Source organism: Cetorhinus maximus, chromosome 2 (genome assembly GCF_964194155.1).
Source record: "Cetorhinus maximus chromosome 2, sCetMax3.hap1.1, whole genome shotgun sequence".
NCBI lineage: Eukaryota > Metazoa > Chordata > Chondrichthyes > Lamniformes > Cetorhinidae > Cetorhinus > Cetorhinus maximus.
This window is the reverse complement of record NC_135880.1, coordinates 63,626,039-63,641,004: the sequence shown is the minus strand read 5'-3', so window position 1 is coordinate 63,641,004 and position 14,966 is coordinate 63,626,039. Positions and strand designations below refer to the sequence as shown.

Here is a 14,966-nt window from a genome sequence, read left to right as displayed (position 1 = left end):
GCACCTGCACCCTCACAAGCATGTGCAAGGTGTCTGCCTTGCTCAGACAGCACATACAGCAGTGAAGCCAGCTTCAGGATCCCAGCCGAGGCACACATGTGGCCTTTGATGGCCTTGTACAGCATGTCCCATCAGATACACTGTCGCTATTGCTATACTGGATCTTTCCTTAAACTTCCAATGAGATGTCATCTGCTATACTTGAAGAAGGGAGCCAAAGGCAGGCTCCTTCAATGTTGAGGGAGCTAGAGAATATGATGAATTAAAAAAGAGGGTGTACGATTCAGGTCAGGTGAATTCTTCAAGTGAGAACCAGGCCAAATACAATAGGTTGAAAGGGGAAGTAAAGAGGAAAATACAACTTGCAAAGAGAGAATGTGAGGATAGAATGGCAGTTAACATAAAATGAAATCCTAAAATCTCATACCAGCGTGTAAATAGTAAGTGGGTAGAAAGATGTGGGACGGGGCCTATTACAAATAAAGAGGGTGATGTATATTTGGAGGTGCAGGGCAAAGCCAGAATACTTAATGGCCAGAACTTTACATTCCTCGGGTGGGCTTGGCAGGAGTAGTCGGGAACCCGACCGCCGTCCACTATCAGCTCCACACCATCATTTTACCCAGGCGGGCCAAGTAAGGCCTGCCCAGTGCAAGACGCAACAGCGGCAATAGCGAGAAGGGGCGGGTGGGGGCAGGAGCTCAATGTCCACCGGGTCCAATAACGACTGGGCGGCTGATTCAAAAGCGGCCATAGTAGCCATACGAAGGCTGCTAATGACTCGGAGGATCCTCGGTATGGAGAACCTCAGTGCTGAACACGGCAGGCAGGAGGGCAGGTCAGTGGGGCAGTCAGCCCCGTGTTTTTCTGATGAGTGTCTTGCTGCCCTCCTGGAGGAGGTGGCAGCACACCGAGATATACTTCTCCCCAGGGACGGGAGGAGAGGCCCACCCACCACACCAAAAATGCCCGGGAGGAGGTGGCATCCAGGGTGAGCTCCCGTGATGCGGTGAGGCGCACATGGGTGCAGTGCTGTAAGTGCTTCAATGATCTCCTGCGATCGGGAAGTGTGAGTACCATGTTGGCGTGATCCGCTTAGCACAGCAGTTAGGAGCACCCCCCACCACTGCCCTCCTCCCCCTCAGGCCTCCGGGTTCTTAGAGTGTTAGTGGCAAATGTCAATGAGGTAGTATCTGGGCAACGGGGTGAGCCCTGGCTGCTTGGAATGAGTGTCTTGCGGCTCCAGGGTCACGAATCGGATGAGCCCATGAGGTATTCCTCAGGTGGGGTTGGCCAGGCTGCAATGGCAATGCAGGTACAGGATGGACTAGTAAATGCTACTCTCTCCTTTCAGGAGAAGACAACCCATAACAATGCCGAGAGGTTGTGGACTGACGGAGGACCGCCCCACCTACTAATCTTGTGTAGATACGAGCAGGAAGCCCTGGAGCTGGAGAGGCGCCATGCGCCTAGGTCAACCGGTCGCGGTGAGTTTGGGACATCACAGGGAGGTAAGAGTGCAGTGCACTGAGGTCAGAATGTCTGTAATAGCAACCATTCCACTGTGGTCTCTGTATTGATGTGAGCCTCGAACATGGAATCCCTATTGATAATGGAAAGACGAGGGCACCCTGATCCATGTGCCAGGCATGCACAGTAACAGTGAAATGACTTCAACTAATGACATGTCTTTGTTCTTCCTTTAAGGCTCACCAGCAGCCCATCAGGGTCCGGAGCCTGAAGGCCTGCCACTCACCCCAGAGGACACAGACCATAGAAACGCATCAGTCTCACACCCCTTCAGCCAGGCAGGCACCAGTGCAGATACCAGCACCTCGGTGGGCATTAAATCGTCGGATGGCATCTTAGTGCACAGTGGTGAGGCCACTTCACACTCGCTTGAGGTGCAGGCAGAAGCAGAGAGTGCCCAGGGCGCCGGCAGTCAGAGGACTCCTGGGGACCAGGAACATGCCCAGTTGGTGGCTGATGATGTGCCTCTGGAGTCGTCCCCGAGGCAGCAGATGCTGGAAGTCCAGCGGGGTGTGTGGGAGGATCTGGCGGAGATACATGAGGGAATGCGTGGCATGGTCTCCGTGATGGAGGAGTCCATGCGGAGCATGAACAATGCAATGACCCTCATGGCCGAGCGCACTGCCTCCTCCAAGGAGAGGGTGCCAACTCTCATGGAGAGGCTCCTCCAGGAGCTGAATCAGGGGTTCCTGGGGATGCGCTCGGACCTGCAAACCCTCACACTGGCAATGACCTCAGGTGGTCACTGTCAGTGTGGGAGATGGATTGGGTACCCAGTATCCCAGCCAGGTGCCCGTCCATCAATCGTGATCAGGGAGGTTCTAAGCGACCTGACAGTGATGCACGAACTGCTTTTTGTCTCTGCGGGCTCCTCTCAGGGTGCTCCGATGACGGCAGCAGCTCCTCTGCCCCTCTGCCAGTGACCATGGCATCCGATGAGGCTGCGGTGATTGGGGAGATGCCAGCCGTGGCACTGGCCGTTCCCTCCCAGGCGGGGCCAGCACAGGCTCCACGCACCAGAGGATGCCCACCAAGATCATCAATGCCAACAGGACAGCAGAGTGAGCAGGCTGTCTCCAATGCCAGTGCCAGCGAGGGGGGAGCACCTAGACGTAGGACCCGCAGGCAAAAACTTAAAGCACCTTAAGCACAACACGGGCTTATCACTGGTGATATTTTTTCCCTCACTTTTACGGTAATTATTATTAGGTGTGAACACCTATCAATTTAATTTGTATTATATATGCCAGGCACCACATCATTAAATGTGTTTCTGTTCAACAAGCCTCTGGGTGCCTCATTAGTTCTGCAGGCGCAGGGTAACCCATGATGTTATGAGTGACTTATTTCTCATTGAACTTTATTGAAGTGGCACATAGTGCTTATTGTTCACCAAGCAAATGTTCCTATCAGGTATCGAGTGTGGAGCCTGCACCTCTGGCATGTGGTGGTGGTTCTTATTTGGTAGGCTAGCTGAAGGGGTGTTGGATCAAAGCCTCCCAGGTGTCCCTGCCTCCCTGGAGGTTGCCCAGGTCAGCGTCTATCCCCTCAGCTTTCCCCTGACCATGCTCATCCTCGGACTCACTACTGGACCCATTGTCAGCTGCCAGAGCAGTTGCATCAACATCATCTTCCTCCACTGCATCGCCCCTTCCCAGTGCCAGATTGTGGAGAGCGCAACATGCAACCATTATCAGTGACACACAATCTGAGGGGTATTGCAGTGCGCCCCCTGAACGGTCCAGGCATCGGAAGCGCATCTTGAGAAGACCGATGGTTCTCTCTACCACACCCCTTGTGGAGGCGTGGCTCCTATTGTACCGCTGCTCAGCCTCTGTTCTTGGATGGCAGAGAGGCGTCATGAGCCACCTTTTGAGGGAATAGCTCTTGTCACCCAGCAGCCATCCATCCAGCCGGGCTGGATAACTGAAGAGCCCCAGTACCTGGGAGTCTCAGGATGTAAGCGTCATGGGAGCTGCCTGGGTACCTTGCACAGACTTGTAGAATCAGCATCCTGTGATCACACACTATCTGCACGTTCATGGAGTGGAAGCCCTTCCTGTTGACGAAGGCACCGGGCTCACCCGCTGGCACCCTGATGGCCACAGCCTATAGCACCCTGGATGCAGGGGAAACCAGCAATCGCGGCAAAGTCTCTGGCTCGCTCTGCCTAGCTGGCCTTGTCCATGCAGTAGTGAATGAAACTCAATGCACACCTGACCAGAGCGTCTGTCACCAGCTTGACACAACTGTGGACAGCTAATTGGGAGATTCCTCATAGGTCACCCACCGACCCCTGGAAAGAGCCGGAGGCATAGAAGTTGAGGGCCACTGTGACCTTCAGCGCCACTAGCATGGGGTGTCCACCCACACTGTTGCAGCTGATCTCAGGGCCGATTATCTGACAGATGGAGGTCACTGTCTCGCTTGAGAGGTGGACCCTCCTTTGGCATTGTACCTCAGACATATTGAGGTAGCTATTTTGCCGCCTGTAAACCCTGGCAGCAGGATAGTGGCGTCTTCTGCAGCCCCTTCCGCCTTGGACTTCCTGTTGGCCATGCCCCTTGTGCCTGCACCTGCCCTCCCACAAGTGGCTCCGCTGGAGGCCGAATGTGGGCTCCTGGCCTCCTCCCTCTTCTGGCCCCCTCTTCCTCAGAGGAGGAGGTGCCTCCAGCGGAGACCACAATCCCCATTCCCAGGGTAAGGGAAGGTTGTCTGATACCTGGAAGGACCCAAGTGGTATGACTCCTTTGGAGTCCTGAACTGAACCCTCTCATTTCTGTCAAAGCAGCTCTGAAGCGAAATGAAGATGTCCTGTTCACATAAGCAAGCAGCAGCAACTTATAAGCTAAAGTACAAACAACTCGCATTCGCGTACCCACTCACCCCTCTTATCCCGCCCGTGGATGAGGTTTTTGAAAATGTGGCCTACGCGCCTGCCCGTTGTGCCTTGAAAGTCACACGGGCTACGTAAAATCACAGACAATTGGTGCCACAAGGACCTTAACTGGCCCATTAATTAATGGTGGGCGCGCCTCTGTCCTCATTGTGCGCCCGCCTAGCGAAATATCACGACGGTGCGCAGTGACATCGGGACGCACGACCGACGTCATCGCGCGTCATTTTACGTTCCGGCGTGTCGGGCGCGCGCCCACATGCCAAATGTAAAATTCCGGCCAATGAGTTCTTTGTATGTGTTTACGCAGGAAGCGGATAATGACAAAATAATTGGTAGAAGCAGAGATGGTAGAGATAATGGGTGAGGTGTGAATTGTTAGACGGGATGTACTGAAATGGCTGGCTAGGCTTAGAATGGGTAAGTCATCTGGTCCGGATGACTCGCATCCCAGATTGCTAAAGGATGGAGATAGGGGAAGGTCTTGCCATAATCTTCCAATCTTCCCTAGACACAGGGGAGGTGCCATAGGATTGGAGAGAGGCAAATGAGACACTCCTATTCAAGAAAGGGTGTAAAAACATCCCTGGTAACTATGAACTAGTCAGTTTAACATCTGTGCTGGGTAAGTTTTAGAAACAATAAACAGGGAAAAAATAAACAGGCACCTGGAGAAGTTTGAGTTTAACAAGGAGAACAAACAAGGCAAACAAGGTAAAAGGCAGATTGTGCTTGACTAACTGAATTTTTTGATGAAGTGTAAGGTTGATGAAGGGAAAGCAATGGATGTGTCTATATGGATTTTAAAGAAAGCCTTTGGCAAAGTGCCACTTAAAGGCTGGTAACAAAAATAAAGCTTGTGAAACAGGAAGGTCAGTGTCAGCTTGGAAAACAAATTGGCTTAAGGACAGAAAAATGTGAGCTATGGTAAATGGTTACTCTTCAGACTGGGGGATGGTAGACAATGGTGTTCCTCAAGGGCCAGTACTAGGACTGTAAACTTTGAGATGTAGCAGGCAGTGAGGATGATACCAATTGACTGCAACAGGACATAGATAGGCTAGCAGAATGGACAGACAAATGGCAGACAAAATGTAATGCAGAAGTGTGAAATGATGCATTTCAGCAGAAGGGATTGGGAGAGACAATATATGCTTGCATGTTTCTAAAGAGTGTGCAGGAACAAAGGGACCTTGGGGTTCATTTGCATAGATCTTTGAAGGTGGCGGGGCATATTGAGAGAGTAATTAACAAAGCACGTGGAATCTTGGGCTTCAAAAATAGAGGTACTGAGCACAAAAACAGGGAAGTTATCCGAGACCTATATAAAGCTCTGGCTAGGCCACAACTGGAGTAATGTGTCCAATTCTGGTGACCATATATTAAGAAGGATGTGAAGGTCCTTGAGAGAATGCAGGGGAGATTTCAAGTTTCCAAGGAGAGGGACTTTAGCTACAAGATTAGGTTGGAGAAGCTGAAGTTGTTCCTTTTGGAGCAAAGGAGATTGAGTGAAAATTTGATAGACATGTACAAGATTATGGGCAGGATTTTCCAGTCCCACCCACTGCTGGGGTCATCCGGTCCCACCGAAAGTCAATGGGATTTTGGCTGGGCTGCCGAATCTCCCACAGCAGGCCCCACCATGACAGGGCCAGAAAATCCCAGTCTACGATGGCTTTAGATAGGGTTGACAAAGAAAAACTGCTCCCATTATCTGATTGTACAATGACTCGGGGTCAAAAATATAAGGTTTTGGGCAAGAGATGGAGGGGTGAGTAAGAACATTTTTACACAGCAAGTGGTAATGACCTGGAACTCACTGCCTACAGAGGTGATGGAAATGGAGAAGATGAATGGTTTCAAAAGGAAATTGTATGGATACTTGAGGGAAATAAATTTACAGGGCTACAGGGGTAGAGTGGATGTGGCTCGTTGGTTTGCTCTACAGAGAGCTTGTATGGACTCAATTAGCTGAAGGACCTCCTTTTGTGTCTGAAGATTCAACGGCCCGAATTTTCAGTAAAAGTAAAATCTATTATAGGAGTCTGGGCTCTCAACCATGCCTCATTATGCATGCTTGGTTGAGAGCCCAGATGCCCACACAAGGTTTTACTTGTTGACACAGGTGGGGGGAGAAGGGAAAACGTTGACTGATTGATAGCTTTATGATGTTATAATAAACTATTTTTTTCTGTGATCTATTTTGTCAATGGCTCAACATTCGTTTGCACTAGCTAAACAGGTATCAAGTGCTTATAGCTTCTGTTATTGATACTGGTTGATAGGGTTATAGCAACAGCAGATTTTTTTAAAGAAAATTATGAATGGGTGTTTTTTTAAGCAGTTAAACACATGCCATTGTTATTCTAAGGCTCATTGTTTCTGTACAGAGTGTATACTGAGTGAACGGACATGGAAGTGAAATGTGTTAGCATGGGAGGTATGAGGGGCCATAGGGGTGGGCAGGGGACATAATTTGGCATGAGGTGGCATGGAGAGTGGGTGGATGTGAGGGGTAAAGGCTAGAGGGCCTAAAATATAAGCAAACAATTGGGATGAATTCCCAGAGAATCGAGATGGGCCTTTTAATCCGTCTGCCTTGGCACTCGGCTGCCATTGTGGCTGTCTCTGATCTGTTCTGCAGGCAGCCAGCATGACTCCATCAGTCACCCACAACCTCGGGATAAAAATTGAATCTCACAGGGCACTTTCTACCAAGGAGTGCCTTTCAAGTCAGGAAATTTCCTGACTAAAGCTACCCATCTCAAAGACAAAAATCTAGCCCTGTGACGGGTCTCTCCTGCTCCGCCTGCCGCCGGGATCGTCCGGTTCCGCTGAAAGTCAATGGACTTGTGTCTGGGCTGACGAATCTCCCGCAGCGGGTCCTGACATGATGGGGCCGGAAAACTCCTGCCTAAGTCTCCAAGCAACCTCCCAAAGCCATAGAACAAAAAAGTTGTGAAAGTTTCCTGGGTAACATTCACTCGTTGGCACTGCTGGCAAGCTGCACCTTTGGGGAATGAAGACTCTTCCTGTTGATGTAATTGAAGAGGTGGCCACATTGTAAGGAATGGATTCACTAGGCTGTCCTGAAGTTAATTAATGTTATGCTACTACTGATTTCTCTTTCTATAATAGTATTGCTAACCATTAACCTTTGTCTGTTAAGCAGGGAATTTTAAGTCAATTTAAAGTACCATGGGGCTATTGGTACTGACCGTCAATGGTCAGTTTTAGGATGAAGTAATGAGAGGCTGAATTAAAGACTGCCGTTGAATCATTTGATCCCAGTGTGGAAAAACAGATAAACTCAAGCAAAGTAATGTGGATGCTGCATGGAAAGCAGAAATAAAACCAGAAAATGCTGGAAATACTCAGCATGTCAGGCAGCATCTGTGGAGAGGGAAACAGAGTTCACATTAGCCACATATGGGGTTTTGATGGTGTCCATGATGCCTGACTCTTCTAGCCTATGTTTTTTCTTCCATATCCATGTTGTCCTCTTCCTCAAAGGAGAAGAACAAAAGAATTCCAAGAGGGAATTATATAACTTCCCAAAGAAATTGTTATTCACTGTAATTTTGCTAGTAACTTTAATATTAAAAATATAAAAAAGTTCAGCTATTCATAGTTTATTCTTCTTTCTTCCCATACCTGGTGGTGCAAAAGGCAGACAAAGCATGTGCTTATGTTTTCATAGCTAGTTTTTCCTGGGAAACATCCCTAGCCTTTCGCCAGAAGCTATAGCTTGTGAGGCATCACTTCACATCAAGCAAGGCTGACCAGGAGAGTGTCCCGCTCTAACCGCCTGCCATAGATATATTGGAAGGATTTATAGGTTGATAATCCACATGCTTGACCATGTTATGAACACACCTTCCATGGCTATCAAGTCCTGGCGTGGGACTCAAACCCAGAGCTTCTGGCTCAGAGGCAGGGATGCTACTTACTAAACCTCAAGACCTCCCAACAATACAGCCATTAAAAACCATAGAAGTTTGCAGCACAGTTCAATAATGTCCTTTAGTGTGTGTTTTGCCTTTGGGACATAGTGGCTGGAATTTTATGGCTCCGTCGCTGTAAAACGCGGGAAGCTGTTCTAAACTCCACTGACTTCAGTGGGACTGTAAAATCCCACCGGCGTAAAATTCCGCCCAGTGTTTTAGGGGGACAGGAAGTGGATTAAAATATCAAGGACAATGAGGCCATATACACCTGCTGGCATTTACATGAGGTGGGGCGGTTTGGACTTGGAAGGCCTCCTGCCCCAGTTTCATTTATCCAGCACCTACATACTGCCCAAAATAAGGCAAGTTTGAGTGCGTAATCCAGGTAATGTGAGACCAAGTGCTGGAAAAACGCAGCAGGTCTGGCAGCATCTGTGGAGAGAGAGATAGATTCAAGTCCAATATGCGTGAGGTGATACACTTTGGAAGGAGTAAGTATTCAATGAACGGCATGACTCTAGGAAGTTCTGAGGAACGTTGGCGTGTGTAGCCATAGATCTCTGAAGGCGGAGGGGCATGTTAGTGGGGTGGTGAAAAAGGCATATGGGACACTTGCCTTTATCAATCGAGGCATGGATTACAAAAGTAGGGAAGTCACGTTGGAGTTGTATAGAACCTTGGTGAGGCAACAGCTGGAGTACTGTGTGCAGTTCTGGTCATCACATTGCAGGAAGGATGTGATTGCACTGCAGGGGTTGCAGAGGAGATTCACCAGGATGTTGCCTGGGATGAAACATTTAAGTTATGAAGAGAGGTTGGATAGACGGATTGTTTTCGTTGGAGCAGAGAAGACTGAGGGACGACCTGATCGAGGTGTACAAGATTATGAGGGGCATGGACAGGGTGGATAGGGAGCAGCTGTTCCCCTTAGTTGAGGGGTCGGTCACGAGGGGACACAAGTTCAAGGTGAGGGGCAGGAGGTTTAGGGGAGATGTGAGGAAAAGCTTTTTTACCCAGAGGGTGGTGACGGTCTGGAATGCGCTGCCTGGGAGGGTGGTGGAGGCGGGTTGCCTCACATCCTTTAAAAAGTACCTGGATGAGCACTTGGCACGTCATAAGATTCAATGCCATGGGCCTAGTAATGGTAAATGCGATTAGGTAGGTAGGTCAGGTGTTTCTCACATGTTGGTGCAGACTCAATGGGCCGAAGGGCCTCTTCTGCACTGTGTGATTCTACGTTCTTTTTCTTTTGGTAGACTACTTAGAATCTGGGTTGCAAATAGTGAATGTCTAGAGCGCTACTTGACAAGGCTGAACAGCCGAATTGGAAATTATGTCTGCTCATTGATGCTGCATTGTAATACTCAGGAACTCTGTCTATTTAATTTCTAAACTGCTGATCCACAGGCTCTTCCTAAAAATGATTTTTTATATATAATTTTTTTTAATGCTAATGACTCCCTCTATCTTTGCAGAATTGATTCCTTACCTGTGTAGCAGGCATCAGTATACAGATACTCCAAGAAGGAGAGAAAGGTTTCCTTGGAAACACCTTGAATAGGAACCTGACACGCTTTTGTTTCAGCATAGTATCCACTAAACATTGCTGCCATCACCTCACAACGAGCCACCAATACTGCTCTATGAGCATATATAGATGTACCTTAAGTGTGAGAGAGAAAGACAGAGGCAGAGAATGTGAACTCATTCAGAACTTACGATTCAAATGAAACAAATTATTCCGTTGTTGTCATGAATAAAGACAAAAAGACAATAACATCAACACAGCAACAAAAAGCCCAAGGGCATCATTTTCAAATACATTTCCCCTATGCAAGATTTCTTTTTGCAATATTTATTTGCAAGAAATACCTTCTAACATATTTCATAGTTTATGCTGCTTGTTGTAAAAATAAAGGCACAACTCAGGAATATGTGGTGTTCTTTCTCTGGATTTAAACTGCTTAAGACAGGTGGAGTTCCTGGCTACCAATGTTTACAAAGAAGAAGTGGGGTGAAATACTTTACAGCAAGGTTAATGTGGAATATATGTAGCATATTTTCAGAAATAAAAGTGTTGGTGGGAAATGCTGAACTGATTTGAAAGAATCCTCAAAGGGGAAGGAAGAATCTCTTGGCAGCCCAATGCAGACTGGCATTGACCAAGATCCAGAATAAACCAGCTGCACATCCTTTCAGCAGTGATACAGTGGGACTTCAGCGGGGAATAAAAATTGTATAGTTAAATAAACTAAAGGCTTCAATCCTTGCATCCCTTGACATTAATTAATTTGCATTTTTGTACTTTTGTAAACAATTGCAATATTGGCCCTAACTTCCGTGCTCTGGGTGTTGTAACTGGGGGGTACCCCAAAGATGAGCTAGGGACAACCCTCGCCCCCCAACCAGAAGTCCCCACCATTAGGATTGCACAGCAACTGCCCGGGAAGTTCAAACTTCCCTGCTTGCCCTCCCCGCCCACCAACTATCCCCCAACATCCCCGACTACACACCCCAACGCCCCCCCAACTGACTATCCCCCGACTACCCTCCCCACTGCGTCACCCCCCCTCCCCACCCCACAGGACCCCCCGACTACCCTCCCACACCACCCTCTGATCATTCGCGCCCCTCAAGACTAACCATCCCCTGACCACCTGACCCCCCCCTCAATGACCACCCAACAACCCCTACCGATCACCCAAACCAACCTCCTACCCTCTGCTCTCCGCCCCACCGCACCCCGCCAAGCACCTCCCTCCCCCCACCCCGACTCTCTCAATCCTATCCACTTACCTTACAACCCCTTCTCCCTGGCTTCACAACGTGACTGGACATTTAAATCTACCTGCTTTACGGCAGTTAGTGCTGTAAAAAAGGGGGCATGTCTTCCTTGCCTCCGACTTTCCTGCCCTCAACACAAGGCCTCAGGCACCCGCTGCACTACATTGTTCTCGCCCGGCCTGAGTCGGAAGGTCGAGCAAGAAAGGAATTGCTTCATTTCCAGTTAAGTAACTAGGAGCGGAGTGGCAATCCAACTCTGATTGCCAGTCCCTAGAAGTTACGGGTCAATATGTTTTGCTGAAATAGCCATGAAAAATGCAATACTTACAAATCTTCCTGGACATGTTCAAAGTTGTAAAATCACAGAAGTGTGGATTTGTAGTTTGATGCAAAAAAAACCATTTAATGCAGCTGCACACTGCCCCAACTTCCACCATCGTAAAATAATGAAGAACTGATCACAACATTACTGGACCCACACCAACAATCACGCTTCAACACACACATACTGATCGCAATGGTGTTATTCATTATAAAGTTCTCCAAGATAAAGGAGAAATAACTCCAATAAAGAACACTTAGTTGAAAGAATTGAATGCATTTTTCCTTTCAATCGGATGTTACAATCCACAGTTTACACATATTAGTGAGAACAAGACCTAAATGTACTTTCCAGTGGTGACAAATCAGGCTGGAATTTCTGGCTGGGGGGGTAGGTGGGTGATATTCCAATGGTCGGAAAATATTTGCACCATCACAAAATAGCCCTAAGTGGGGCCTTCATTGGATGAACTAGATTCCCGCCTCGGTGAAATGGGTAGCCCATCCCAGGAAAAATCCCTCGGAGGTGGAAATGTGTTGGGGAGACATCCCGATGTGGCTCACCTCCTTTTCCCTGGCACCCCACCTCCAACCCTGTCTCAATGGGGCCGCGGAAATCCAACCCATTGTCCCTAAAAAGCTGAAGAATTAAAAAACAAAAGACACTTTCCAAAACAAAGTAAACTAACCTTGCTTGTCCTGCTTTCTACCCTTAATAAGCACATTCCTTAGATAATATCACCACCTTCAACACCTCTTTGTCCCTTTTGTCCTATGACATCTTTTGGCTATCTCCACCTATCACTGGCCCTCTATCCAGTTCTACCTGTCCCACCGTCCCCCCCTTAAACCAGCTTATATTTCACCTCTTTCCTATTTTTACCTAGTTCTGTTGAAGAGTCATACGGACTCAAAACGTTAACTGTGTTCCTCTCTGCAGATGCTGCCAGACCTGCTGAGTTTTTCCAGGTATTTTTATTTTTGTTTTGGATTTCCAGCATCCGCAGTTTTTTGCTTTTAAAACTAATTTTTGCTTTCTCCCCACAGAAATGCTGGGCAAAGATTAAATCATCAGAGTTTGCAACTGTTTTACTATAATTCCAATTTGTTATTGGGAAAGTGGCTGCTTAAGGTGTTCTCAAGAAATATCGCTGAATTATTTGAAGTTTCATTGAACATGATTGCTGTGGATTTGGAGAATTTCTCCCCTATTATAAAGCGATGTTAAGAGCATTAACAAGCCAAAAATAATAATTCAATTCCAGAGGCTGAACATTTTCACTTCTATAGTGAGAAATGAACTCCATACCTTGTACTATAAAGATGACATCAGCCAAGCCAGGATTTTGAAAGAAAAGGCTTAATGAGCAGCAGCAACTTTGAGATTGCCCTTTACTGTTTGCTGCTTGATTACTGACATCACTGGAACAAAATATCTAGAAGGTATAAAAAAAAAGCATTGGGATATCTAAATTTAGCCATTTGTACTTTCTCATACCACTCCTAACTTGGTCGTATTGGTTTTTGAAAATCTATTATTCTTTTCTTTTAGAGATTTTTCTTTAATGAATTCCAGCAAACTGCAATAAGCATAGGATTGGGAATTAAAATATGTTCTGTCAACGTGGCACTACAAAACTTTGAATGCTGTTGCTTGTTGCTGTATTCCAAGGACTTGTTGGCTGCCTGTTCACTGGGGATTGCTGTCTGTGATTGTTGCATTCTTATTTTTTTAAAGGAATATTTCTAATATTTTTCCAATAAATGTTTCTTTGGGTGAGGTAAATTTTGTAAGTCTTCATCCATTCCACCAATGCAGTGTTAATTGATAATGCTTCCAAGATGAGCTTCCAGCCACCTAGCTGCGCCATCACTATGACCGCCTATTTCCACTTCCATAACATCACCCAACTCCGCCATGCCTCAGCTCATCCGCTACTGAAACCCAGGCCTTTGCTACCTCTACACTTGACCATTCCAATGAATTCTTAGATGGCTCCTATCTTCCACCCTTCATAACCTTGAGCTCATCCAAAACTCCGCTGCCGGTGCCCAACCTCACACAAAGCTCTATTTGCCCATTAATCCTGTGGTCGCTGGCCTACAAGGGCTCCACATTGAGCAATGCCTCGATTATAAAATTTTCAACATCCACCAGTCAATTAACACGCGTTGGAGAGTTAAATGGTTGCAGGGCAGCGGATATCGGCGGGGATGCGTTCCCCAGTGACTCTTCAGGTGGCAGGGCAGGAAAACCTGCCATCCAAAAAACTCTGGTCCAAGGCTCCATGGCTGCTTTGCTTCCTGGGATGGCTGCAGTGCTGGCAGTGCCACGGCAGGTATTGAAGAGCTGCCAGCCTCTGATTGGCCAGCAGCTCTCAGAGGCAGGACATATGCTGTTTGGGCCCTGGGGATCTCGGCGCCAACTCAGTAAGCACCTGATTGGTTTTTAATAGCATCGGGGCACCCAGAAATGGCAACGGCTGGGATGTCACTGGCTCTCCAGCACTACCGTGGTCATTAAATCGAACCATAAATCTCAGTGTGATTTGAAGCATGCTTGCTGCTGAAACCCTTATTTATGCCTTTGTTACCTTTAGACTCGAGTGTTCCAATGCACTTCTGGCTGGTCTATAAATTTGAGGTCATCCAAAACTCTGCTGCCCATTTCTTAACTCGTATCAATTCCTGTTTCCTTATCACCCCTGAGCTCACTACATTGGCTTGCAGTCAAGCAATGTCTTGCTTTTAAAATTCTCATCCCTCACCCCTCCCTATCTCTGTAATCTCCTCCAGGCTCACAACTGCCCAAGACATCTGTGCTCCTCTAATGCTGGCCTCTTGTGAATCCCAATTTTAATTGCTTCACCAGTGGTGGATACGCCTTCAGCTTTTTAGGTCCTGAGTGCTGGAATACCCTCCCTACACCTCTCTGCCTCGCTTTCTCACTTGCCTCCTTTAAGACACTTCTTAAAACCTACCTCTTTAAGCAAGCTTTTGGTCATCTGACCTAATATCTCCTTATATGGCTCGGTGTCACAATAGCACTTTGGGACATTTCATTACATTAAAGGCCTTATATAAATATAAATTGGTGCTGTTGTTATTGTTGCTGCATCATTAGATGATGAATTCGCAAACAAATGAGAAAACGTTGTCAAATATTTTCACTAAGCCAGGACCCACTTAAATTGAAAACTTAAAATAGTTGCAAATGAAGATGAACCGCTTTGACATTGTGTGAAAGCAATCACACATATTGCAAATTCTTGCAAAAAATGATGCCTGGTAAAGCTTTTTTCATTTAACTGAGGAAATAATTTTAAATGATTTATGAATGTAAAATGTCAACTAATATCTCAACAAGAAAAGAAAAACATTGAAAAATATTGGGATAATTTCCCTGGGTCTATACTCAAGCACACATTCCATCAACCTTTTCAGTCGTTCTTTGTACCTCTACTAGTTTTAAATGATTTGTGTTCTTG

The 14,966-nt window shown here is 47.0% G+C and overlaps 1 protein-coding gene across 3 annotated transcripts in view; it reads right to left on the bottom strand.

The window, feature by feature from the left end:
* The window catches only part of rhobtb3 (Rho related BTB domain containing 3), a 130,947-nt gene that overhangs the window by 18,897 nt on the left and 97,084 nt on the right, over nucleotides 1–14,966 (bottom strand). For all 3 annotated transcript variants that reach the window (XM_078565482.1, XM_078565499.1, XM_078565491.1), the window contains exons 8-9: nucleotides 12,788–12,914; nucleotides 9,863–10,036 (exon numbers count right to left, since the gene is read on the bottom strand). In XM_078565482.1, the coding sequence (XP_078421608.1) occupies nucleotides 9,863–10,036; nucleotides 12,788–12,914 (301 nt within the window). The remainder of the gene's footprint in view (nucleotides 1–9,862; nucleotides 10,037–12,787; nucleotides 12,915–14,966) is intronic.